This window comes from Knufia obscura (genome assembly GCF_036327395.1).
Source record: "Knufia obscura strain CCFEE 5817 isolate CBS 148926 chromosome Unknown scaffold_5, whole genome shotgun sequence".
Lineage (NCBI taxonomy): Eukaryota > Fungi > Ascomycota > Eurotiomycetes > Chaetothyriales > Trichomeriaceae > Knufia > Knufia obscura.
Window position 1 is genome coordinate 258,422 of NW_027042691.1, and position 25,440 is coordinate 283,861.

Genomic DNA, 25,440 nt, shown 5'->3' on the forward strand with positions numbered 1-25,440 from the left:
TCCGAAAACTCCGCTTGTCTGAATGCCGATAGCCTCGTGCCTTGTATCTATCAAGATGCGGGAGTGACCTCAATCAGCACGACTTACACCGATCGAATTATGAAAGTGACCGTCACGCCCCACGTGCTTGCTTTCTCCGACGTAACGCTGCATCTGAGGTTTTGTGAAAGACCGACAGACCAGGTAGTAGATGAACGACCATCGGGGCAAGCGGGACCTGGTCTTAGCAGGGGCGCGGAAGTCAGGTATGACAATGAACCCGTCCTCCACGTGTAAACAGCGCGTAATGTTCGAAATTCGTATCTGCCACGTGAAACACGTGTTGAAACCTTCTCCGAGAGCTGGAGAGTCCTGCGTGTACGTATCTTGGATGTACACTGTCTGAGTAAGCTTTCGCCCTTGACGGAGTTTTGTAGCCACCACAGCTATGACATGCCCATGGCAAGGATAACTCGTGCTCTTGTTATCAACCTTGAAGGTCTTAAGAGTAGACATGCCCACCGACGCCGAGCTTCGTCGGAAAGCCAGATCTAACCACTTGAGTCCGAACTTGTCTCTAGCCTCAACTCTTTGACATTACCCCTCAGATTGCCATTCATCATGGCTGTACATACCTCTGACTCGAAATCCAGCAGAACTCTGCTTCTGTTTGGCCACATAGACCTCTCATTCAACGAAGCAGCATTTGATCAGCTGAGGACGTCCTTACATGCCACGAGGGGACGCCACCAATGGATCTTCGACGCTCTAGCGGAACTTCCTCAATGCTTCAGCGCGTTGCGAGAGAGGAGCTCAGACCTTTTCACGAACTCGCGGCTGTCTCTGCTGCAGGATCTCAACGGCTGGATCCACGGCGGCAAGCCTGCACTCTCTCCCTTCATTCTACCAAACACGGTGCTGAACCCTCTGGTGGTGATTGCGCAGCTCCTTCAATATTCTTCGTATCTGGAATCGGCCTGTCCAACAAGTGTTGACGATAAACACCTCCACGCCTCAACACAACACAATGCAGAGACCTTGGGCTTTTGCACAGGTTTACTCAGCGCATTTGCCGTTTCGGCAAGCACTGGCGACGAGCAGCTGCGCAAGAATGGGACAACTGCTATTCGATTGGCGATGATCATTGGAGCGGCCGTCGATGCTCAGGAGACGTCTGAGAAATCAGGACCTTCACAGAGCTTCTCTGCGGTCTGGCACTCACTGGAACAAAAGACACATTTGACAAATGAGCTTGAAAGACTTAGCATGGTGGGTTATTCATGCCACCCCCGCACGCCCAGCGACTAACCAAATTTAGGCTTACATATCGGTGGCTTATGATGAGAATCGCGCTACAGTGACGCTGCCTTCTACTGAAGCTCAGGGCCTGCAAGAAAATTTGCGATCGAAAGGCCTCTCAACTACCGCAGTTGCTCTACACGGTCGCTTTCACTGGGCAGGAAACTCGCAGCTATTGGAAACTCTACTGGATTTCTGCAGCTCGGATGCTAGATTTCAATTCCCCGACGCAGCACATTCGCTTGTCCCAACACGATCAAATTCGAGTGGGCAACAAATCCTAAGTGGCAGTTTGTCACAAGAAGCATTGTTTGCAATACTGGTTACGCCTGCACAATGGCATCAAGCATTCACTCTCGTCAAGTCCGAGGTCCTCTCTCGAACAGATTCCCTCGTTGTGGCATTCGGCACACCATGCATACCGCCATCATTCCTTCGTGCGCAGGATATCAATATATTCTCCGTGTCGGAGCTACAAGACATGACATCAGCTACGGGCACTAAACGATCAAGATCGAAATATGGCTTCTTGGATACTGATATCGCCGTCGTTGGCATGTCATGTAAAGCTCCTGGCGCCAGCAACCTCGAGGAATTTTGGGATCTCCTGTGCGAAGGTCGTTCGCAACACAAGCAAGTTCCAAGCGATCGGTTCGGTTTCGAAACTGGTCATCGGCAAGTTGATGCGAAACGAAAGTGGTTCGGCAATTTCATCGATGACCATGATACGTTCGACCACAAGTTCTTCAAGAAGAGCCCGAGAGAATGTGCTTCGCAGGATCCACAGCAGCGCCAATTGTTGCAGGTCGCATATCAAGCCGTTGAACAGTCAGGCTACTTTCACTCCCAAGCGATGCAGGCTGACTCGCACGTCGGATGTTATGTAGGAGTTTGTGCCGTTGACTATGAGAACAACGTGGCGTGTCATGCCCCAACGGCTTTCACTGCAACAGGCAACCTACGAGGTTTCATTGCTGGTAAAGTCAGTCATTACTTTGGCTGGACGGGCCCCGGCCTTACCATCGATACGGCTTGCTCTTCGTCCGCTGTCGCTGTTCATCAAGCCTGTCAGTCCATATTAAGTGGAGAATGTAACGCAGCTCTCGCTGCCGGAACCCACGTTATGACGAACCCACTATGGTATCAGAATCTTGCAGGCGCATCATTCCTGAGCACCACTGGTGCTTGCAAACCGTTCGACGAAAAGGCAGATGGATATTGTCGAGGCGAAGCAGTGGCAGCCGTCTTCCTCAAAAGTATGAGCCAAGCTGTTGCTGATGGTGACCAGATTTTAGGCACGATCGCGGCCACTGCTGTTCAACAGAACGACAATTCCACGCCAATATTTGTGCCAAACCCCGATTCGCTTTCCAGCCTCTTCGACATTGCCACACGTCGTGCTGGCATTGACCCTCATCAGATTGGCGTTGTTGAAGCTCATGGCACAGGGACACCTGTGGGAGACCCTGCGGAATACTCAAGTGTCCGCAAGGTACTTGCAGGCAAGGCTCGATCTTCGAAACTGCTACTTAGTTCGGTGAAAGGCCTTATCGGGCACTCTGAGTGCACGTCAGGTCTCATGTCTCTGATCAAGACATTGCTTATCATCATGAAAGGCAAAATGCCTCCGCAAGCAAGTTTCGAAAAACTCAGTCCTGGATTGAAGGCCAGCCCGGAAGATCAGATCGTGGTGCCTACAACTTTGACACCATGGACTCCAGTGTATCGTGCGGCCCTGATTAACAATTATGGTGCATCCGGATCGAATGCATCCATCATTGTCTCTCAAGCACCAATACAAGGACCGTTGTCGTATAGACAAAAGACCTCAGATCAGCTCAATACTAAACTTCCCTTCTGGTTCTCGGGCTTGGATGACAATAGCTTACGGCATTATGCATCCGCTCTCGTTCGGTATTTGCGTTCGCAGGAAGGTCAAAATACCAGCTTCAGGGACATCGCCTTCAGCAACTCTCGACAGTCGAATCATGGCCTTGACCGGGGCTTGATCATGGCCTGCAATTCGAAAGCAGATCTACAAGACCGACTGACAACATTCAGCAATGGCGATGGTTCTGATTGTACAGTACCCAAATCAGCGAAGCGGCCTCTAGTACTCTGCTTCGGTGGCCAGATTTCTGCCTTCATTGGCCTCGACCGAGCAGTCTATGAGAGTGCCGGCATATTAAGGAAGCACTTGGGTTCATGCAACGCTGTCTGCCTCGCACACCGTCTTCCAAGCATCTTCCCAGACATCTTCAAAAGAAAACCTATAACGGATCCTGTCAAGCTTCAAACCATGCTTTTCGCCATGCAATACTCTTGTGCTAAAGCTTGGATCGACTGCGGGGTCAAACCAGCAGCCCTTGTCGGGCACAGCTTCGGCGAACTCACGGCGCTTGCTGTCGCTGGTGTGTTGAGCTTGGAAGATGCCTTGGAAATGGTCGCAGGCCGCGCAAAGGTTGTGAGAGATTATTGGGGTCCTGAGAAGGGTGCTATGATGGCAGTCGAGGGTGACGCGGATCATGTATCCGCTTTGCTTCAGGAGTGCAACGCCGAGATCGGCAATGAAGCACCTGCAGTAATCGGCTGCTTCAATGGGCCCAGGACCTTTACTCTTTCAGGGTCACGTCGAGCAATCGAAGCTGTCGAAGATGCGCTCTCTAAGCAATCAGTGCATCACATCAAGCACAAGCGACTGGAGGTCACGAACGCCTTCCATTCGCCGTTGATCGATCCTTTGATGTCTCGTTTAGAGGCAAGCGCGGAAGGACTTGAGTTCAAGCAGCCTTGCATTCATCTCGAACGATCGACCAAACAGCCCTTTACCGAGGCATACACAGCACGGTTCGTCGCAGAGCATATGCGTGGTCCAGTTTTCTTCAACGATGCTGTTACACGAATTAACGAGCTGTATCCTTCCAGCATATGGCTCGAGGCCGGATCAGCATCGACTGTCACTAATATGGTCTGTCGAGCACTCGGTTCTCCGAAGGACTCCCTGTTCCAAGGTATTAATATTACCAATGATTCTGGCATGAACAATTTATCTGACGCCACTGCCAATCTCTGGAAAGTCGGTCTGGATGTCAGTTTCTGGCCACACCATCATCTCCAAGTATCTGCGTATAGCCCTGTTCTCTTGCCGCCGTACCAGTTCGAGAAGGTTCGTCACTGGCTGGAGCTGAAGGCTTCAGTAGCCCAAGAAACGAGCAGCGACAACGCAGTAGCTCAGGAAGTGGCCAAACCTCCAGATACGCTTCTAACATTTCTCGGTAACAGAGATGGCAAGAGAAGATCGCAGTTTAGGATCAACACAAATATCGCCAAGTATGAAGCTCTTGTTGAAGGCCACATAATTGCACAAACTGCATCAATCTGTCCAGCAACGGTTCAGCTTGACCTCGCCATTGAGAGTCTACGATTGCTCGAGCCTAAGCTGATCTCGGAAGGCTTTGACCCCCAGGTGGCTAACGTTGTCAATTCAGCTCCGTTATGTCGCGATCCTGCACGAACTACGATACTGGAACTAGTGCATTCCAAGGGCCATGACCATGCTTGGACCTTCGAAATCAGCAGCACCATCGAGGGCAACAATGCCGCTCGGACATCGCATACATCAGGTGAAATTGTTCTGAAGCATATCGACGACCCACAACTGAAGGCCGACTTTGCTCAGTATGAAAGACTGAGTACTCACAAACGTTGTCTAGCTCTGCTCGAGAGCACTACCGCAGAAGATGTCATTCAGGGTCGCAATATCTACAAAGCCTTTGGACCTGTTGTGGACTATGGCCCAGAGTACCAGGGCTTGAAAAAGCTTGTTGGTGATACAGCCGCATCTGCTGGTCGTGTTGTGAAGAAGTACAATGGCTTGACATGGTTCGACGCCCATCTAGCAGATTGTTTTGCACAGGTAGGTGGCATTTGGGTCAATTGCATGACCGATCATGATCCGTCCGATATCTACATCGCGAACGGCATTGAAAAGTGGGTGCGGTCACCAAATCTCACATCAGGAAACCGATCAGGATCATGGGATGTTGCGGCATATCATCATGGACCCGTCGGCAAATCCTACATGACTGATATCTTTGTGTTCGATGCTGTGTCTGGCGCCCTTGTCGAAGTCATCCTGGGTATCAATTACGTCAGAGTTCCGAAGTTATATATGTCGAAGCTGTTATCACGCTTAGCAAAAGTTGCAGTTAAGGATGCCATCACTGGCTCGGGTGCAGCGGCTACCTCGACTGACCAAATCGAGCAACCCTTGGCTTTGTCGAAAGAGCAGCCACGCTTGTCACGTCAACCAGTTACCAGACTGCGAAGGGAACAACCAACGAAAATCAAAACCAACTATATCGACAAGGTGAAAGCTATACTGGCAGATCTTGCTGGTCTTGAGGTCGATGAGATCAACGACGACAGTGAGCTTGCAAATCTCGGCATTGACTCACTTGTTGGTATGGAAATGGCAAAGGAGATTGAAAATCATTTGCAATGCACACTTCCGAATCAAGATTTGATGCTGGTTACAGACGTGTCTAGCCTCATGAGTTGTGTTGGATCGGCACTTGGAGAGTGCGATACTGACAGCGTCGACGGTTCTCTGACCTCCGATGAAGGCTACCAATCCCATTCATCAGGCGCAGTCACACCGAAGGAAAAGCCACCGTCGTCGGTTGGATCTTTGGGCGTGGATCTCAAACCATTCTTGGCAGCATTCATCGGCGTCGAAATTTCAGACATCAAAAGCGGTGTTGTTCTACGTGACATGGGACTTGACTCGTTGCTTGCAATGGAGCTCCGACCTGACCTCGAATCGAAGTGCAGCATCACCATAGATGAGCATGTGATCATCGAAGACCAAGACATAGATGGTCTCGAGCGATTGTGTGGTGGTATGGCTCAAGGTGCTGGCCGACTCGAGCCAACAACTTCGATTCCGTTGGAACCTGCAGCGCAGCCACTGAAGAATACGAAGCCTGATGTCTCGAAAAGCCACTGTCTAGAGCTTCCAGGCGACATGGTGGCTCAGGCATTCTACGAAACCAAGATTCGTACTGACGACTTGATCAAAGAGTATGGTTTGGATGTCTATGCGCACCAGACTGGACCCGATCAAACACGTCTATGTATACTACTCACCATCGAAGCTCTCGAGGACCTAGGATGCTCGCTGAGAAAGGCGAATCCTGGCGATAAGTTGGTGAAAGTCTTGAGTGCTCCGGAGCACACCCGATTTGTCGACTATCTCTACAAGATGGTGGCCACGGAATCAGACTTGATCACGGAAGAGGGCGACCATTTCGTACGAACCGATCGTCCGATCCCTCTGCAGACGAGTAAGGACCTTCTGGAAGAACTCAACCGCAAGTGGCCCAACGAACAGCACTGCAACGACTTGACATACTATGCAGGCAGTCACTTACCGCAGGTTCTAGGCGGCAAGACGGATGGTGTGAAGCTCATTTTTGGGTCGTCAAGGGGCAGAGATCTCGTCTCAAAAGTCTACGGCGATTGGCCTATGAACAAGCTGTACTACAGACAGATGCAAGATTTCATATCCCGTCTCATCTCGAGGTTGCCCAGTGATGGAGCACCATTGAAGATCCTGGAAATGGGCGCCGGTACCGGAGGCACAACAAAATGGCTGCTGCCACTTCTGGCGAGCCTGGACTACCCGATTGAGTACACCTTTACGGATCTGGGTCCATCATTCATTGCTGCAGCCCGTAAGCAATTCAAGCAATATTCATTCATGAAATTCAGAACACACGACATTGAAAAGGAGCCTGCAGAAGATTTGGTCGGAACGCAGCACATTGTGATCGTAAGCAATGCTGTACATGCTACGCACAGCCTCGTCAACTCGACCGGCAACATACGAAAGATGCTGCGCTCTGATGGTCTCCTTATGATGCTCGAAATGACTAGCACAATGTATTGGTGCGATATGATTTTTGGTCTATTCGAGGGTTGGTGGTTCTTTGGCGATGGTCGCTCTCACGCAGTGACCAACGAGACTCAATGGAAGACGGCATTACAGTCTGCAGGATATGGTCACGTCGACTGGACTGATGGAACACGACCGGAGAACAAGCTTGAGAGACTGCTGATAGCCATGGCGTCTGAGTCCAGGTATGATACGAACCCACACCCTATCACGCCTCCGTCCAAGTCAACGACTGACATCCTTTTTCGAAAAGCAGCTGTTGAAGGGTATGTTCAGCAAATGACACATCATTTCGAGAAGCCTGTCCAAGTCACAAGCCGACCGAGAACCTCTGGGAAGTGCGTCCTTCTGACAGGTGCAACTGGAAGTCTTGGCTCCCATTTGCTTGCTTGTCTGGCCGAGGATAGGTCTGTCGACAAGATCATCTGTCTGAATAGACGTGGACGCGCTAGCACACCCAAAACGCGACAAGAAAAGGCTATGAAGGATAAGGATATCTCAATCGCCTCTTCAGCATGGGGCAAGGTCGAAGTCATCGAAAGCAGTGCCTCGAAACAGCTCCTTGGGTTGTCGGCAGACGACTACGCCTACCTCACCGAGAACGTCACGCACATTGTCCACAATGCGTGGCTGATGAATGCCAAAATACCCCTGAAAGGGTTTGAAGGTCAATTTGAGATTATGAAGAATCTGATCGACCTTGCACATGCTATATCCTGTGGCCGACAGTCAGGCTTTCGAGTGACCTTCGAATTTGTCTCTTCAATAGCAGTTGTTGGGCATTACCCGGAGTGGAAGAACAATGTCAACGCACCGGAGGAAAGAATGCCCATTGAAGCTGTTCTAGAGAACGGATACGGCGATGCCAAGTATGTCTGCGAGCTCATGCTTGATCATACCTTACACAAGTATCCGGACTGTTTCAAAGCCACCTCGGTCAGAATCGGGCAGATTGCTGGTTCGAAGAAAACTGGGTACTGGAATCCAATGGAACACCTTTCGTTCCTCTGGAAATCATCCCAAACCATCAATGCTCTTCCCGCCTTCGAAGGTTCTCTCTCATGGACCTCCGTCGACGATGTGGCAGGTACACTTCGGGATCTATTACTTGTTGAACAACCACATCCTGTGTACCACATCGACAATCCTGTACGACAAGAATGGAAGACTATGATTCCAGTCCTCGCCAATGCTCTGGATATCCCCCACTCGAACGTGGTCCCCTTCGAGAGGTGGATAGAAAGGGTCCGAGCTTGCACGAACCTTCCAGAAAAGGAAAACCCAGCCATCTATCTCATCGACTTTCTCGATGACAACTTTCTTAGGATGTCTTGCGGTGGGTTACTCTTGTCAACGGAGAAGTCAATGGAGCACTCGAGAACCTTGCGAGCGGTTGGACCGGTTTCGAAAGAGACGGTTCTGCTATTTGTCAAGTCTTGGAAAGATACGAAATTCCTTTCGTGAGCTTTTGGGTTTACTTGGAGTTTGGTGGCAACATTTGATCATTCGAGTTTTTACGAAGCTCTTGTGGCAGGCGTTAGGGTACATATAGACAGCTATGGGTGCTCACTTTGTCGTTGTACACGGAATAAACATATTGTTTCACTATACAATCACGAGAGTTCTATGTCTTTTCCCCAAAGCCTCCATGTCTCAAATACGTAGAGCGGGCCCGAGGCCGATGGACGCGAAACAGATGGCCATAACTATGCTTAATGCTTCACCGTAGCCGTTGAACTCCGGAGACCTGAAACGATCACTTTAGGCATGCCTAAAGTAAGTACCGCATCATCTGCGCTTTGCGTCATTAACGTCCAACGTAACTCAAGCACAAATATGGCCATGTGTTTCGTCCAAGGGCCTCGAACTTACAGTAGATACTGTTCCTAGGCATCTTCTTTCACGACAGGACTAAGCAGAGGAAGCTCCGGAAGTCTGATCAGTTAGGAATTGACCACTTAGACGGCTTGCCAACAATGTTTGGCGCTGTACTATCAACAGAATCAACAGGTGATGCTGAACAGCGTACAAGCGCATCGGACTTTCTTCACCAAAGCCGGAGTTTTGACCATTTCACTACGAGTAATCATGTCCTGGCTAGGGTCGTTCTGGTTCTGTCATTAGATCATGCTCTGTCGTGAGGCGTAGAAGCTGTGGATTGAGCATGTAACTCACGACAGAAAACGTTCTGATCCAGATATCAGGCGTGACAGATCTCAATGGACATGGCAGCTGTGGTGGCTTATCTCCAGTAGGCATGCTAAAGTACACGTTGAGCTCCTGGGAAAGCTACCGTGCCCTGGCCTACCACGTGCTTCTTCCTCCGTGTTTCTCCGGACTGCCAACTGGGAAAGCCCGGGCTTGAGCTCACACAGCCGAGGATCCATTTATGTCTTAGCACGCGCAACTCCGGGCAGCGGATCCAAGGTTGTTACTGTGTTCTATCTACTGGGTTATATGATCATAGGTGTTCATTCTTAAACAACACATTTGGCGAGTCGTGAGCAAAGAAACACTTGGTACTTTAGGAAGCTGCAATTGATTATACAATTTGCGAATCCTGCTTAACTGTCCCAATGGATTGAGCTTTTGCTCCTGTAACCAATTTTAGTCCTTGCATTGGAGAGTTCGGTCTGGATTCTGTCGGAGTTGCGATCGAGCTGTCAGATACAGAGTCAGACTCACTGTCGTCTCCTCCTCGCATTTGTTCAAGTGTCGGTAAGTCCACCTTCCGATCGCCATTAACAAGTGCCTGTATGACGACACGCCATTCAAAACTTTCACTGCTCTCTCGAACCATATCCTCATAATCAAAATACCAGATCTTGTGCGATCGTCGCCGGATTTCTTCGAAACACTTGTCGGGATCTGATCCTGTCTTCGGATGGTTCCATTCGTAAATCTCACAGACATCGTGGCTGCTCTGGACAAGCCACTGTGTGCGTTTTCTTCTGATGGTGTTGAATGTGATGAATGCAAGCTTCAGTGCTTGAGATTTCGAGGCTTTATCGTCCTGGATCACCGAAGCAGCTTTGTCTAACAATGCTGATAAGCACAATGCATCCTCCACGCCTATACCTGCGCCAGCACCATGGTGAGGTGCTGCTGCGTGAGCAGCATCACCAGCGATGCAGATACGACCCTTGTTGTAGCAGGGTACTGGAAAGGTAGAACTATCGAAAACTGCCCATTTGTCGAGATCATTGGGCAAAAGGCTTACGATTGATCGAACAGTCGTGCCCCATCCTGCAAAGACCTTCTCAACATCTCTTCGAGTGGCTGGAGCGACAAATGTCTTCGAGTCTTCCCATTCCTCAGGATCTGGGGCAAAGGCCACCACGTTCATCAGCTTTTGGTTGGCGACAGGGAAATGAAGAAGGTGAGCTTGTGGTCCGAGGTGCATATGCTGATTTTTGGCTTTCGACTCGCCTACCGCTTCGACGGCTTTATCCATAGGGATCAATCCACGATACGCGATCTTGTGGGTATATGTTGGGTGAGATACGGGATTCTCACTTCCGAACATGAGTTCTCGGACACGCGACTTGATGCCGTCACACCCAATGACTGAGACGGTAAGTTTATATCCATGTGCCTTGCAACGTCTTCACATACCTGCATCCGCTTCAGCCACTGTGCCGTCCTCGAATTCTAACTTAACCTTCTCCTCCTCATCTTGTTCGACAACGTTTGCCAACCGTTTACCGAATTGGAGAACTCCTTCAGGTACTACCTTCAGGAGTGCATCCAGGAAATGCGCACGATGACATCCTTCGAAGCCTCGGGGTCCGGCATAGAGCTTGTAGAGAAGCTCCTCGTCCTCGGGATGCTCAGGGTCAACATTAAAACCATCGACCCACTGCAGATGGTCGTTGGGATTATTTGGGTCGCCATTCGAGGTAGCAACAGACCTAAGGGCGGTAACGAGTCGTGGATCGATCTGTTCCATACATCTGACTGCATTTGCTGTAAAGGCGACACCAGCACCGATTTCCCGAAGAGAGCGTGCTTGCTCGTACACTTTGGCATTGATCCCCCTTTTGTTGAGACCAAGAGCGAGGGTTAGACCGATAATGCCACCGCCCACAATGGCAACTTCTGGGACGTCTTCACGGTCCATAGCGGGAGGGTACATACTTGGCGTGGCGTCTTTCATTGTGTTTCTTGGGATATTGAGCCACAGGTTCGATGGTCTCGACGAGAAGGTTGCACGCTGGGCTAGACGTTTTATTCTTGACCAAGTGATCCGGGCCCTACAACTCAATGTTACTTTCACGTAGCATCCTCGATTGTCCGGTGCAGAAACTCCGCCCTCGTTACGCCGGAAGGTATCCACAGGGGCCAAGCTCAAGGCAAACACGTACTCCGATAGGCTCCAATCTCACCGGACAAAATCACGACACACGAGCAGGACGATCACCATGAGATGTCATCATAATAACTGCATGGCTAGTCAAGGCCATCTAGACCTCACCGATACCACGACGTTTCAGTCTGTCTGTTCCTAAACTTGCACTACTCGACCTGATCCATCACCAAGCATGTCGCACCTCTTCGCTAATAAGGTCATCGCCATCACTGGTGCAGCCTCTGGCATTGGCCTGGAAACAGCAAAGCTTCTCTCATCCCGTGGCGCAAAATTATCTCTCGCCGACGTCTCTGAGGGTCCTCTACAGGAAGTCTGTGCCTCAATCGAGTCGGCAGGAGGCACAGTCATACATTCAGTTCTTGACGTGCGTGACCGCATAGAAGTCGAGGACTGGATCACCAAGACCGTTGACACCTATGGTCGCCTCGACGGCGCTGTCAATCTTGCGGGCGTGCAACCCAAACAAGTCGGCAGAGCAAAGCTGCAAGAAGTAGATGACGGAGACTTCAATCGCGTCCTAGATGTGAATGTGAAGGGGACGCTGAATTGCCTCAGGGCACAGCTCAAGGTCATGGTACGAGGTGCTGCCATTGTCAACGCAGCCAGTATCTTCGGGCTCAGGGGCATGAAGATGAATACAGCTTACGTCGTCTCGAAGCATGCCATCGTTGGTTTGACGAGAGCAGCGGCTGTGGAGAATGCGGATAAGGGTATTCGAGTAAATGCAGTTGCACCGTGAGTTCGAGTGTTCCTATCGCAAATTCTGTGGGACATAATCATGACTAACACTCGTTAGGGGGCCTACTATGACACCAATGCTGCCATGGAAGACAGAAGAGTCCGACCGGATACCTTGGCAGAGGGCAGGGCGGCCTCTAGAGGTGGCTGAGTCAATTGCGTGGCTACTGTGTGATGCTTCGTCATACACGACTGGCACGGCCGAAGTCATTGATGGTGGCTTGATATCACAAGCATGATTACCTGCAAATTAAATGGAGCTGGGCTTGAATATTGAAGTGCGATACGGTTTCCACGTGAACTGCTGTGTTTGTGCTTGGATGAATTTTGTCCCAAAGCAGCAACATAAATGTCTTGTCGACTCTAGAGCACCCCTAGAGCTCGGAGGCGTTGCTACGTGGTACTGCACGTCGAGCGAAGGCCAACTTCGTATGCACACATTGTTCTTTACTGTCACTATCTCCAAGTTAGCCCTACGTCCTGAGATATAGCTCGATGTGTCGTCGCGAGCCACTCGGAATCCGGCGCGGATGGCATTCAACCTACTTTTAATCGAGCTGAATTGGCCTCAAAGATCAATAAAGTTGCATCGTGCATGATTATACCTACAGACGCAGAGACTATAAACTGCCGAAAACCCTCAATCATGATAGATATAAACTTCACGACGAGCCTTCTTCCAGGCCTCATCCATAGCCTTCACCACCTCTTCAGGCAGCGGCTCCTTTTCCAAGTCCGACAAACACTCCTCAAGCTGGACTGTGTCGCTCGCACACACAATTATACTGTCTCCAGCCGAAGCTTCGAGAGCACTGTGATGCTTCAACCATCTCAAACTGCATTCCAGCTCGGTAAGATCATGTTGCTTGGCAGCTTCCCTGATTATTTCCAAAGCATCAAAATAGGCATCGTGCCAGTACCTTGACCTGTTGTGTTTGCCAATAAAATGCCCAGGGTCAAACCTTCTGCCAGCTGGGTGGTCACCGTCCGCCATGTCTCGAGTGTATCGCGATGTCAGAAGACCGGATGCAGTTGGCTGTGCGGCTTCAATCGACATGTGGTAGTGGCGCAAGCACGGAATGAGCTCAACCTCGATATACCGAATGATCGCATTATAAATTGGTTGGTAGACGCTTGGCCGGATCCAGTCGTTCTTGATGCAGAGTTCTTGGATGACAGCAACTTCCCAAGCTGGAAACCTGCATAAACCCCATCTTCTGAATCGTCCTTGCTTGTAAAGATCATCGATAGCTTTAAGAGTCACCTCGTATGGCACCGATGGATCAGGCGCGTAAAGGTAGAAAGTGTCCACGTAGTCTGAGCGGAGAGCGTCCAGACTCGCTTGTAAGCCAGCTGTAAGGTCTTCTGGAGAGTGATCATAAGGAACGTTCTGAGGTCCCAACGGTCTGGGCTTGGTGGGATAGAGCTTTGTTCCAACCTCGAACCCTCGTGCCTTGAAGTCGAGGTCGCCAAGAAGTTTCTCGGAAAGGCCACCACCATAAATTCTGGCAGTGTCGAGTTTATGATGACCATGCTTCTGCATCACATCCAGCATTGGCGTGATGCTTTCGGTTGTGGGGAACGGGAATGGTCTGCCGTTGAGAGGAGGAAAGACACCGAACTGGATACCGCCCAAGGAGACTGCAATGCCATCCTCGAGACGGCCTTCTGGATGCGGAGCTATCATGGTGGCTTTGGTTTGGGAATCAACTTGACGTGCAACCTGTGCTTGAATCTGAGAAACATCGTGAGCAGTGACGCGCTGAGAAGACCATAAACATATAGGAAGGCATCAATGAAGCGGACTAAACAATGACACTTCTGTGCAAGTGCCGGCCAAGGAGATACTCTTCAAGAGCCTAACATCTGTCCCCGGAGAAAATTATCGGAGTTATTCTTAATGCTGATGGGGCATTGGAAGCTGGGAAAGTCAAGCCCGGAGAAGGCCGACGGATTTGTGCTTGATGCCCCGCCTCCTAAGCCGTAAATTCAGCGATCAGCTGGGGACTCTGAGGTACGTGCCTATCTGCCTTTGGGGCCTCGGGCCCGAGGCCTGTCGACAAAATAGATCGCCGTAATTATGCTTGATGTCTCACCGTAGGTGTAGGGGCCAACTGCGCACTCTAGGGGCGCCTAGTTTGACTCCAAAGCACGATTTGGTGGCTGCACTTTAGGTCTGGAGTGCCCGGAGAAGCACAAGCATAATTACGGCGATCTATTTTGTCGACAGGCCTCGGCCTCTGAAAAACTGTTGCTCTGTACGTGTTCTTTAGGCTTAGAGCACCTAAGAAAGCCCAAGCATCAGGACGCTTTTATATTTCGTCCGGGGACTTTACAGTAGCTTCACCATGGATTTCTAACATGTCTGGCTCCCGTACGCCATTATCAGGTAAGCGCCGGCCAGTTTGTGTGTTCGGCTCAAGACAGGCCTGTGAGTGAACGTCGTAGATGAGGAGATGTAATATTTGCTTTCCCAAACACATGGGATAACGGGCGCTGATACAGAACGTACTCGAGTATAGCTACAAAGACAGGCGACTCAAAGATGACCCAGACATCTATAGCACATTTGTAGTCAATTACAGATGCTTGGCCTTGAGAGATTATTCTAGCCATCGCTCTTCTCCGATGCCGGCACTTCCTCCTTGACGGACAGCCACTCCATGCCAACGGCGCCTATCACAGATACACAGCTCACAATGAGTGCCACCGTAAATGCCCCAACAATAGCCTCGTTGTATCGTACCAAGAAGTCTTGTAAGGCATCCGGCGGAATGATTGCTCTCAGTTGTGTTGCGCCCATGTTCACAACCTTATCGGCCGACAGACCCGGAATCTGCAGTTCCATAGCTTCTCGGCGCAATGTTGAGCTGAAGCGATGCTGCGCAACGGCAAGGAAGATGGTACCCCCCAAGAATTGGCATGAAAAGACAAGAGCTGATCCAGTTGGAATATCTGCTGTGGGTAGAGCTGCTTGACAAGCAACTTGTGGCTGCTGGAAACCGAAACCCAGTCCGAGTCCTAGGATGACCAAGTAAGCAGCCGATTTTGCCGTAGACATATCATACTTGAAGGTGGTAAAGAGTCCGCATCCTATGGGCATCAAGATCGCGGAAGCCCACACGAAGGGTATGTAGTGTCCAAGCTTCTTCGTCAGGATGCCGGCGAAGATCGTTGCGAAAAGCTGCCCCAGAATTGTGGGTAGAGATTTCACAGCAGACATGATCGGGCTGGCACCTCTTACGACTTGGAACCAGAGGCTCAGATGATAGACGATCAGGAATATCGTGCCGCCTACGCACAAGGCAAATATCGCCCCAAAAGCGACGGATCTGCACTTGATAACTCGTGCAGGCACTGTACAAGTCAGTCAAGGTTGTGCAAGATATTGTGAGGACTTACCAATCGTGTGTTCGTCGGACTGAAACACTTCAACCACGATAAATGCGATGGTGAAGAAGCCGAACAAGGTGAAGAGCGCAATGATCCTCGGGCTGCTGTATGCGAAAGCATCGCCACCCCAGTGCAGAGCAAAGAGCAACGACAGAACTGCTCCAACGAATGTGAGATTTCCCGGAGGATCGAATTGTCTGACTTTCTGGAATGGAGTACCCTCGAGTGGTCGCAGTCGGCCTTTGAGCTTGACGAAGAAAATGATACCAGCTGCAGCGATTGCACCAAGCGGTACTTGCTCCCGTTAGCGCAGGAAGCTGGTATGCCAATGTACTCACAGTTGATCCAAAAACACCACCTCCAGGTAGACTTTTCGGCCAGGATACCTCCAATGAGCGGACCAAGGATGGAACAGACTCCAAACATAGCACCAATCATGCCATTGATGACAGGACGCGTGGCAAGAGGCGCAACAAGAACCACGATGGCGGTTGCACCGGAAAACAGACCAGCAGCACCCAACCCTGCCACTGCACGTCCTGCAATGAATGTGTTGGAAGTGTTTGAAACAGCACATATGATCGAGCCAACTTCGAAGAGACTAAGTGCTGACAGGAACACCCACTTCACGTCGAAGAAGATGTAGAACTTGGAGTACACCAATTGGAATGCTATGAGCATTAGAGAGGTCACAGTTCCTTCTTGAGGTCCACTCACCACAAGTGAAGAGGAAATATGCCGTCCCATACCAGCTGATATCATCAATGGTACCGAAAGTGTCTGTGATCTTTGGCGTTGCGGTCGCGATAACTAACAGCAGCGTTAGTGCAATCTATGTACCGGTAACATCACTAACTTGTATTGTCCAACGCAACACATAAGATTGTGAGCATCAAGGCGGCAACGACAGTAGCAAGCTTCAATCCAGACAATACATGCTCTGTGCCTTCGGTGTTCGTGTCTTGTGTCGAATCCCCATCGCTCGCAGTCGGTGTCTGTATGTCGCTACCACCGGCTTCCAAGTCAGTAGCCTTCTCATGCTCATTGTCTTGTTCATCCTTGGACGGCATTGCAGACATCCTTGTCCGCCAGTGCCTTATCTCAGAATCTCTCTTTCAGACACTGCCTTACTTACAGCAGGAATGCAAAGCGATCGAAGTTCAACAGTCGTAATTTCTAGCCTGCCGTGATCGAGAGCTCACAGATCTGACACATTCTCACTATAATGGATGGGACGGCAGGTTTTCAGCATACTATAGTCAAACATCGTGGGGTCCACCTGATCATTGTTAATGCTTGCAATGGATGAATGATGGTGCTTACCCGTACGCATTGCGTTTGGTCGCAACCATAGGCCGTATGGTTGCGAGTTTTAGGCACGTTGGCTGGTTCATGTGCAGCTAAATCATGACGGGAAATCAGTTCGGAGTTTCTAAAAGTGCACGTCTAGGCAGGCCGGGGCCTTGGCACCACGGGACGATCCCCTAATCCTGTAGAACGTCTGAAGGATAGATTGTATCGGACTCGCAATGGCCAAACCATTACTGAAAACCTGTCGCTAGATCAGAACATTAAGACTGCCTCCCGTCCGGACTTACGTGCAAGACAACGCATCCGCGACGTACTGAGCCTGTACGATGCCCGTCATGTGGAGCTTTTCGACGGCATATCCAGGGCATATCCCATGCCTATAGTTCTTCCACAAGATTCTACTATATGTGCATTCATTGTTCCTTTCGAAGCCTTGATTGTACTTGGTGGCGTGCTTTCTATCGCCCCTTGTTGTTCTTCCAGGCTTCTGCAGACCTAGCATCAACGACGTGATAGCCACCATGGGCAGCATCGAGGAGACTGTGGATGTGATCCCAACAATCGATCTCACTCCTTGGCTGAACGATGATGATTCTTCAGCTGCCGCCAGAATCGCTGTAGTCAAGGAGCTTCATGATGCCTGTGTCACATATGGCTTCTTCCAGCTTGTCGGCCACGGCATTCCTCTCCAGCTGCAAAAGAGGGTTCTGAGCTGTGCTGCCAATTTCTTCGACCTACCGCTTGAGGAGAAGATGAACGTCTCGATCAAGAAGTGTATGGGTCGTGCGAACAGGGGCTATGAAGTGCTGCAGGGCCAGACATTGCAGACTGGTGCTCTCCCGGATCTCAAAGAGGTGAGTTGTACGTGCCACAAGAATGCTGATATTCTGACACATGTAGGGCTTTTTCATCGGCGCAGAGGAACCCTCAGACAGTCCTCGAGCTGGAAGATTTCTGACGGGACCGAACCAATGGCCCGAAAGCATAGCCACTGCGGACTTTGAAGATCCTCTTCAAGCGTACCGTGCAGGCATGGTAGAACTTGCACAGCTTGTACTCAACCTTCTCGCACTGGCACTGCCAAGCCCAGCTCCGTCGAGTGTTTTCGATGACTTTATGACACAGCCTTCGGGTAATCTCCGATTGCTGCATTATCCTCCCAAGCCTTCTCCGGATCCAGAACAACTGGGCTGTAAGTCGATCTTATGGTATAGCAACGACAATACTGATGCGTACAGGCGGAGCTCACACCGACTTCGGTGGCATAACCTTTGTGCTGCAACAACCGGAAACCAAGGGCCTCGAGGTGTTTTATCCACCAAAAGGAACGTGGATTCCTGTTGAGGCTAAGGAGAATGCCTTCGTCGCGAACGTTGGTGACCTGCTTCATTTGTGGACAGGCAAATATTACCGTAGTGCTGTTCACAGGGTGACTGATGTGGGCGACAAGCATCGGTACAGTGCGCCGTTCTTTTACAACGGCAACATGGACCTTCGCTTCTTCCCGCTCGACGGCAGTCCTTCAATGACTGTCGAGGAGCACATTCTAGGGAAGCTCAATGCATCACGCGCTGAGCAGACTCTAGAGAAGGCCAAGAATATTGATGTTCATAGACAGCATGTCAACTTGGTTGCGACAGCAGCTGGGTAGACTCAGAAACGAGCCACACTGGTCTTGACTGCTCATTATTGTTTGGCAAGAAATGCGTCGAGGCCCTTGAGGAGATCTGCGCCATGCTGAATTGACAACCAGCGAGGTTTGGTCTAAGGAGGGTGTATAATAGCTACGAACATGAATTGCTAGTTGGCGTCATCCAACGGCATGATAGAATATAGTAATAAAGGACGTCGACGGTAGCAATGATGCAAAATTCGTGTCCTCATGCATGAGTTTGTTATTCCAGGAGTCAAAGACCAAACCTGTTCGGAAAGCTACATTAGGTTAAACATCCTTAAGTCCGGGCGGGGTTTAACGCCAAGCCCACCGGAAATAGGCTCCAACCGTTCGCATGGGGTGCCCCCGAGGACCCCTAAAGTGGCTGCCAAAGGCGGACCTCAAATACGGGTTTTTCACCTTTGCAACTTCTGTGAATGTACGACCGGAATGTCCACCGCTCTTATCTATCACACTCTGAACTATCTATCATTTGGCCTGCTCGAAATTAGCTACAAATATCCTCACGCTCGACCTCTAATCAAATCAGCCGCGCGCTCAGCAACAGCGTAAACCGTTGGTTGCAGGTTGCTGCTCGTGATAAGAGGCATCATACTGCTGTCCACCACACGCACATTCTGTGTCCCATACACTGTCAATGACGACGACACCACTCCTCCTATTTCCTTCGGCAGCATGGCACAAGTTCCACAAGGATGATATTCGGTGGTTGCGGACTCTCGAACATAATCCTTCGCATCATCCAGATTTCTGAAATAGGCCGTTTCGTGGTTCCTTCGTCCATTCGGTCTGAAACATTCCTTGAGCGGAGAGCACTTGCTAAGAGTCTGGAGCCAGAACACCTGGCGTGCGAGAACCTCGATATCAAGCTCATGAGCCAGATAGTTGGGGTCTATGACTGGGTGGACTGAACTGTCAGCCGAAGATATGTGTACACTACCGCGAGAAAATGCATAACACTGATTGGTGCCAAGTGTCACGTATGATCCTGGTTGGATCTGTCCACGTATTGGCCACTGGATTGGAGAGATCCAAAATGCTCCAGTGCCTAGCTGAGGCGTTCGTATGAGCTTGTTCACAACTTCGAAGATTCTCCGATCGTCCGGGCTGAAAGAGGTCTTCGCAAGCAGAGGCTCGAGCGGAGGCTGCCCTACAACCTCTGTTGCAGTGTACGGCATCGACGAGTATGAGGCTAGTCCACCCACGGTGAGTAAGCCTTTTCCTTGTTGGTACTGCTCGGTCGCTCGCTTTACGACTTCTGGCTTCTTTCTGACCAAATCGTCCAATGTCTCAATCCCGTCTCTTACTTCGAAGCTGATACCCGTCATAAGGCGTGACTGAAGTCTAGCACCAACGTTCTTGTTTGGCACAACAACTTCGACACCGTACTTGTTCAGGACACCAGGATCGCCAATGCCTGACAGCTCGAGCACTTTGGGCGACTGAAGAGCACCCGCTGCCAGGACCACTTCTTTACCGATCTCGACCGATCTCCGGTCGCCTCCAACGATATAGTTGATTTGCTTAGCCACGACGTCTTCCGAGCCTTCATTGGCAAAGACAATCTTTTCAACTGTTGCGCCAGTCTGTACTTTCAAGTTTGTCCTCCGATCTGCATGTTGCAGATAGGCCGAACGAGAGTAGCTTCTGGTTTTCGTGGTGAACTCGACTGAGCTAGGATTAGCATAACCCCCGATCCTGTTGCCATCGAAGGGGTCGGCATGCGCATCAGCAAAGCCCAGTCTCTTGAAGGTGTCAACCCAGGCTTTTGATAACGGGTTCTGGGGGGTGCCTGTATACGAAACTTGGAGCAACCCAGTATCTGAACAAGCCTTCTTTTCAGAGCCGTTCAAGTATCCGATGCCCAAACCATCCCTAACTTCTTTGTCCGGGACGGCTCTTGTGAAGACTTTCCGAAAATATGGCGCTAACATCTTCCAATTCCACCCCTCATTACCGAGGTCCTCCCAGGCATCAATACCTAATGCGTCAGGGGCAATGAATGCTTGATTGTTGATGCCGCTCGACCCGCCCAGCATCTTGCCTTGCGGTTCGGTGATCACACGATCATTAAGGTGTCTCTGAGGCATGGTCTGGAAACGGTATGCTAATTCAGAGTCTCTTTGAGCGACGCCTGCCATTCCAGGGATGGAGACTCGTGGATCTGACAATCGATCTTGCCCGGCCTCCAGAACCAACACTGAGGCATCTGCATCCTCGGACAGTCTCGTGGCGACAACGAGGCCGGCCGTGCCGCCACCAACGACTACGTAGTCGAATGTGTCTAGAGCAGGCATATTCTCAAGGTATGAACAACTATTTTGTTAGAGATAGGCTTGACAAGCAATGGCTTCTGCAGGAAGAGTAGGAGAATTCCAGGTATAGCATGGTCTGCTCATTGTGCACTCTATACACTATTTCCTTTGGCCTCAGCAAGAGTTGTTCGCTTGACTTGTTGACCAGTATTTCAAAGGCGTTTGGGCTTCGAAAGTCCGACCTGGTGTACTCCAGGCCTCAAATGATGGCAGAAGTAGCCAAGTCCTTACCTGAGGTTACTCCGCAAATATCTATGCTAACGAGGATCATCTGTATTCCACTCAAGCTTCTAGCTCAAAGGAATGTTATGAGCTCTCCGACCACGATTATGCCATGCTTGGTTAGGGCAACAGAAGTGTACACTAGCTTCGCCCACCCATTATTCCGCCCGGGCTGCTGGAGCCTGAGAGGTCTTTTGCCAAGGCTGACAGATTATTATTGCCTCAGCAGCACGCTCAAATCTTCACTTACAACTGGAATGCACAGTAGCCACAAACATGACACAATGTAGACATTCAACCCTTCCAGCAATAACCCCACACACCACGTCGTCACCACCAAATGCAGCTCGATAGTTGCGCAAACATGTCCTGAAATGGTAACGCGCTGCGTCGTGGATCGGAGTTTCCTCGACGCGGTCCCGGAGTATCATTACAATGCTGCATGCATGTCCCAACACCAGGCTATTCGACCACGTCTAGCACTTCACTTCACCTCTCGAAGCCTGCTTGATGGCATCCACGGCCTCCTGATCAGCACGATCGATGCACCGTCGCTCAGATCATCGGATCATCATATCCGCGGACTCTGGTGTACACCAGCGGACGCAGGAGAAGCTACGCATCTATCCACATCCATCTCCGAGAGCCACAATTTAAACCACGACAAGCGACCAAACACCTGCCAGCCGCCTCAGTACTCCCACTGAAGCCAAGTACAACGCGAGAATAATGTCATTGTCCAGTTACAAAGCTTACTCCGTTGAAGCTGGACAATCTCAAGGCAACGACAAAGACACCAAGACAGTACAATCCAGTGCGACACTCGGACAAGCGCCGTAAGTGATGCTATCTACCATCACACTCGATTCTACTCACACACCCTAGGTTCAATTCGGAGCCAAGCACCCCCGAGCTTGACGACTACCGAATGTTCTTGACGAACGAAGCAGATGCCATACTTGGTCTATCTGCGGACGACTTTCTGATGACTACCTGCGATAAATGTCCCTGTCTACTGCTGGGGCATCTGTCGCATGAGCAGAGCATTTCACGGCAGGCAAGTCGCTAGTATGTAACCAGTATTGGGGGGCACATCGGAGTTGTTTCGTGGGACAGATCGGGTGCGGTGACGGCTACGAGGACCCGAGTGAGCTATCGATACATGATGCTCTTGTCCATCTTCGAGAGCAAGCTGTGCGTCATGAAGATTCTGTACTGCTGATATACGACAGGGAAGGCACTCCAATGGCGACCAAGTGTTGTTCGAGTGGCATATGGACGCCAACTCATCTGTTCCTTCTTCCCTGAAGCCTTGCATTGTAGCAAGATGCGGCAGTGAAAAAGAGTTATGCCATGAGGAAAGGAGTGTGCGGGCAAGCACTTGCCCATAAGTGTTCCGTTATCTGAGGAATGTGCCATAGGTATAATGAGATGAGAAGGAGAAACCAGGGGTTCGGCTTCGCAGACACCTTTCGTCAAGTCTGGTCTCGAGAAGGAAACAACACCCACTTCCAGCAGGCTGACAGATGCAAACAGCTCAAGAAGAACTGCGTGCAATCTGACGCTGAGTGATCAGCTGAGGTACCGCCAACTTGAGTCCCTACTGGTCCCCTGGGAATCCTTTTTCAAACCAGACGCGTTCGGGAGTTGGACAGTAGCATAAGGCTTGCGTCGAAACGCCCCACCATGTGTGCTTTCAACTCTTGACCAGATGACTGAAAGTGTGTATTGCAAAGCCGAATGTCGTTCATCGATGTGCTTGAAAGGCTTGACCGCCGTTGACAAGTCTAAGGCGTGAAGAGGAGAGCAGGACCTGCAGCCAGTGATGCTAAACGTTCATACCACAGGGTCGTATAGTGGATAGCTCTTGGTTATACTGCGGCTCGAATCACGCGACCGGCGATCTCACCCGCCTGCTCTCCACCACACCCTTAGCGAGTCAAAGCGACAGTACATATGCACAAGTGGCATCTCTGAGTCGTCGAGATCGCAGGCGCACTGATGAACCTGCCTGATGAATCATTAGCACAATTCGAGGTCAAATCCCTACCTTGTTGTGCTAGACTGCGCAAATGATCAGAATCGATGTTCAACCTGGAGTCTTTGGCCGCAGAGAGGAGATCAAGAAAAGTAATAAGGATGCGGCGTGGGTGTTGAAAAGCCGCAGAACGCGCATAGCTTTTTGACGTCGCAGGCGCGTGAGTGACTGAGTGCAAGTGAAGCTGCACTTCATCGTGACACGTCACTTCGTCAATGTTGACCAACGCCCTTGTCACTATGCCGCGTTGTAAGGTGGACTTGTTCCTGATCTCAAGCATCGCACCATCTTCCTTCCCATTCCACTTCTCTACCCTTACCGCAGACAACCCAAAAACGATCGATCGTACACGATGAATTTCCCTCCACGAGTAACGCAACCTGATTTTGACCGGCCGGGCTTCATCGGGCTCACAACGAACAATGCTAAGACTACCAGCGACGAGAACGAAGGTTCCACAGGTTGTAAACCATTATCCAGTGCTCAACCAGGAGCTGTAAGCAGGGATCCGGTCGACGGTCGAATCATGTTGGACGTTCTGGTGCGCTGCGTCCTCGACGAAATCTGCGCAACACCGACATATCGACTTCCAAAGAACGGCTGGAGTCTGTACGAGCTGGTGACATGGGTGTCCGAATGGTACGCACCTCAGACGTACATGTTCGCCATGCCCGAACGTGAGAAGTATCTCCTCGTGCAGGAGCTGTCCACGGAGCCCAAGTACGAAAACCAAACAGTCGAGCTAATCGGGTATTCTGGTGCAGCTGCTGAGAAGCGATTTGACAAATGGATCGAGCGCAGCCATTCGGGGGGCAGGTCCCCAATACTGCAGATAGAGATCCACTTCAGGCCTCTGCTCAACAAATCACGAGGAAATAAGGAAATGCGACGAGAGATGAGAAAGACGGTGTGGGGCGACGGAGACCTAGACTGCTGGATCGAGGAAGAAGCTGCGCTCGACTATGAAGATGGTATGATCTGGACCCCTAAGGATAACGTGCAGGGTCAGGAAGTGGAGATGGTGTTGAAGGAATTGTCGGTCGAAGAGCAGACGGCGCTCGAAGCAAAGATGGCAGTCAAGCAACCAAGTACTGAGAAGTGGTTCCCTGAAAGAAAGCCCATAAAGAAGTGATGGCGAAATTGACGACATGGCCTGTGCCCAAGACTGGATTGAATCATTGAATCATCTCTTGATCAGCCGCTCATTGGTCGTTCCTCACAACCTTGGCCTATCACTATCATATGACTTTCCGACAAGCTTGAAGTGTGGTGCTCAAACTCGATATGTTTACCGGACGTGCTGAATGTCAAACGTATTCGACAGGTGTTTCAGGGACAAGGAAAAGTCAGGGAGAACATCCTGATTTGGGATTATGTCTTTTGCTGCGCACGGCGTGCGAGAGGCGACTGGATTGTGCGCAGACATGTTCTCGTCGATGAACTTGTACCCGTTCTTTCGAAAAATATAACTGTTTTAGTTTAAGGGTGTGTCCTACAGGTGAGCGTTGCGACACTATGTTTAAAGACCTTTTTGTGCTTCTAAGCTTTTTGGCTCTAAATGGTTTTTATATATCCGAGCTTTTTACGCTTTAGACCTTTTAATGCTGCTTATACTACTTATCGCTAGTACTTTATATTATTATCGTTATTATAGTTATTATTATTCTCGGAATAGTTATATATATATTAGTCTTTCGGGTCATATATATTTCTTAAGTACCTATAAAATATACTTATTAATATTATAAGTAGCCTAGCTTAAGCTCGTTTTTTTTTTTTTTAGTAGTTTATATCTATCTTTATAGCTATCTTATAATACTCTTAGCTTCTCTTTTATTTATAAATAGCTCTAGCTTAGTCTCTATTATTACTGAAAATTAAACGCTTTTAAAGAAGATTTAATATCTATTTTACTACTTACTACGCTTACTACGCTCTTTATAACCCTTTTTACCCTTTCTACGATATTTCTTATCGGTATTTTACTACTTATAGATATCGCGAATAGAACTACTAAGAAGCTCTTACTTTAGCTCTATTATCTTATTATTTAATATTTATATAAAACTAAAGTTATTAGAGCTTATAATATTATTAATATCCTTAGTAAAAGAGTTTATTAAACTTTTTACTATAATTTTATTC

At 49.9% G+C, this 25,440-nt stretch overlaps 8 protein-coding genes across 8 annotated transcripts; 4 read left to right on the forward strand and 4 right to left on the reverse strand.

Annotated features, from left to right (window-relative positions):
- Positions 1-600: 600 nt before the first annotated feature.
- PMZ80_004894 (Type I Iterative PKS) lies at positions 601-8,698 on the forward strand (the record flags this gene model as incomplete). The annotated part of the gene is made up of 2 exons (XM_064873317.1): positions 601-1,248; positions 1,298-8,698. The coding sequence occupies 2 exons, from the start codon at positions 601-603 to the stop codon at positions 8,696-8,698; spliced, it is 8,049 nt and encodes a 2,682-aa protein (XP_064730421.1).
- Positions 8,699-9,776: 1,078 nt separating this feature from the next.
- PMZ80_004895 (uncharacterized protein) lies at positions 9,777-11,390 on the reverse strand (the record flags this gene model as incomplete). The annotated part of the gene is made up of 2 exons (XM_064873318.1): positions 9,777-10,801; positions 10,850-11,390. The coding sequence occupies 2 exons, from the start codon at positions 11,388-11,390 to the stop codon at positions 9,777-9,779; spliced, it is 1,566 nt and encodes a 521-aa protein (XP_064730422.1).
- Positions 11,391-11,775: 385 nt separating this feature from the next.
- On the forward strand, positions 11,776-12,580 carry PMZ80_004896 (putative secondary metabolism biosynthetic enzyme; the record flags this gene model as incomplete). The annotated part of the gene is made up of 2 exons (XM_064873319.1): positions 11,776-12,338; positions 12,400-12,580. 2 exons carry the CDS (start codon positions 11,776-11,778, stop codon positions 12,578-12,580), a joined length of 744 nt encoding a protein of 247 aa, XP_064730423.1.
- Positions 12,581-12,981: 401 nt separating this feature from the next.
- On the reverse strand, positions 12,982-14,028 carry PMZ80_004897 (uncharacterized protein; the record flags this gene model as incomplete). The annotated part of the gene is made up of 1 exon (XM_064873320.1): positions 12,982-14,028. One exon carries the CDS (start codon positions 14,026-14,028, stop codon positions 12,982-12,984), a length of 1,047 nt encoding a protein of 348 aa, XP_064730424.1.
- A 921-nt stretch (positions 14,029-14,949) lies between these two features.
- PMZ80_004898 (uncharacterized protein) lies at positions 14,950-16,813 on the reverse strand (the record flags this gene model as incomplete). Its single annotated transcript, XM_064873321.1, has 5 exons — positions 14,950-15,698; positions 15,744-16,028; positions 16,073-16,405; positions 16,452-16,544; positions 16,591-16,813. The coding sequence occupies 5 exons, from the start codon at positions 16,811-16,813 to the stop codon at positions 14,950-14,952; spliced, it is 1,683 nt and encodes a 560-aa protein (XP_064730425.1).
- A 753-nt stretch (positions 16,814-17,566) lies between these two features.
- On the forward strand, positions 17,567-18,696 carry PMZ80_004899 (uncharacterized protein; the record flags this gene model as incomplete). Its single annotated transcript, XM_064873322.1, has 3 exons — positions 17,567-17,899; positions 17,946-18,237; positions 18,284-18,696. The coding sequence occupies 3 exons, from the start codon at positions 17,567-17,569 to the stop codon at positions 18,694-18,696; spliced, it is 1,038 nt and encodes a 345-aa protein (XP_064730426.1).
- A 527-nt stretch (positions 18,697-19,223) lies between these two features.
- Positions 19,224-21,017, reverse strand: PMZ80_004900 (uncharacterized protein; the record flags this gene model as incomplete). The annotated part of the gene is made up of 1 exon (XM_064873323.1): positions 19,224-21,017. The coding sequence occupies one exon, from the start codon at positions 21,015-21,017 to the stop codon at positions 19,224-19,226; it is 1,794 nt and encodes a 597-aa protein (XP_064730427.1).
- A 2,630-nt stretch (positions 21,018-23,647) lies between these two features.
- Positions 23,648-24,427, forward strand: PMZ80_004901 (uncharacterized protein; the record flags this gene model as incomplete). The annotated part of the gene is made up of 1 exon (XM_064873324.1): positions 23,648-24,427. The coding sequence occupies one exon, from the start codon at positions 23,648-23,650 to the stop codon at positions 24,425-24,427; it is 780 nt and encodes a 259-aa protein (XP_064730428.1).
- Between the last annotated feature and the right edge of the window lie 1,013 nt (positions 24,428-25,440).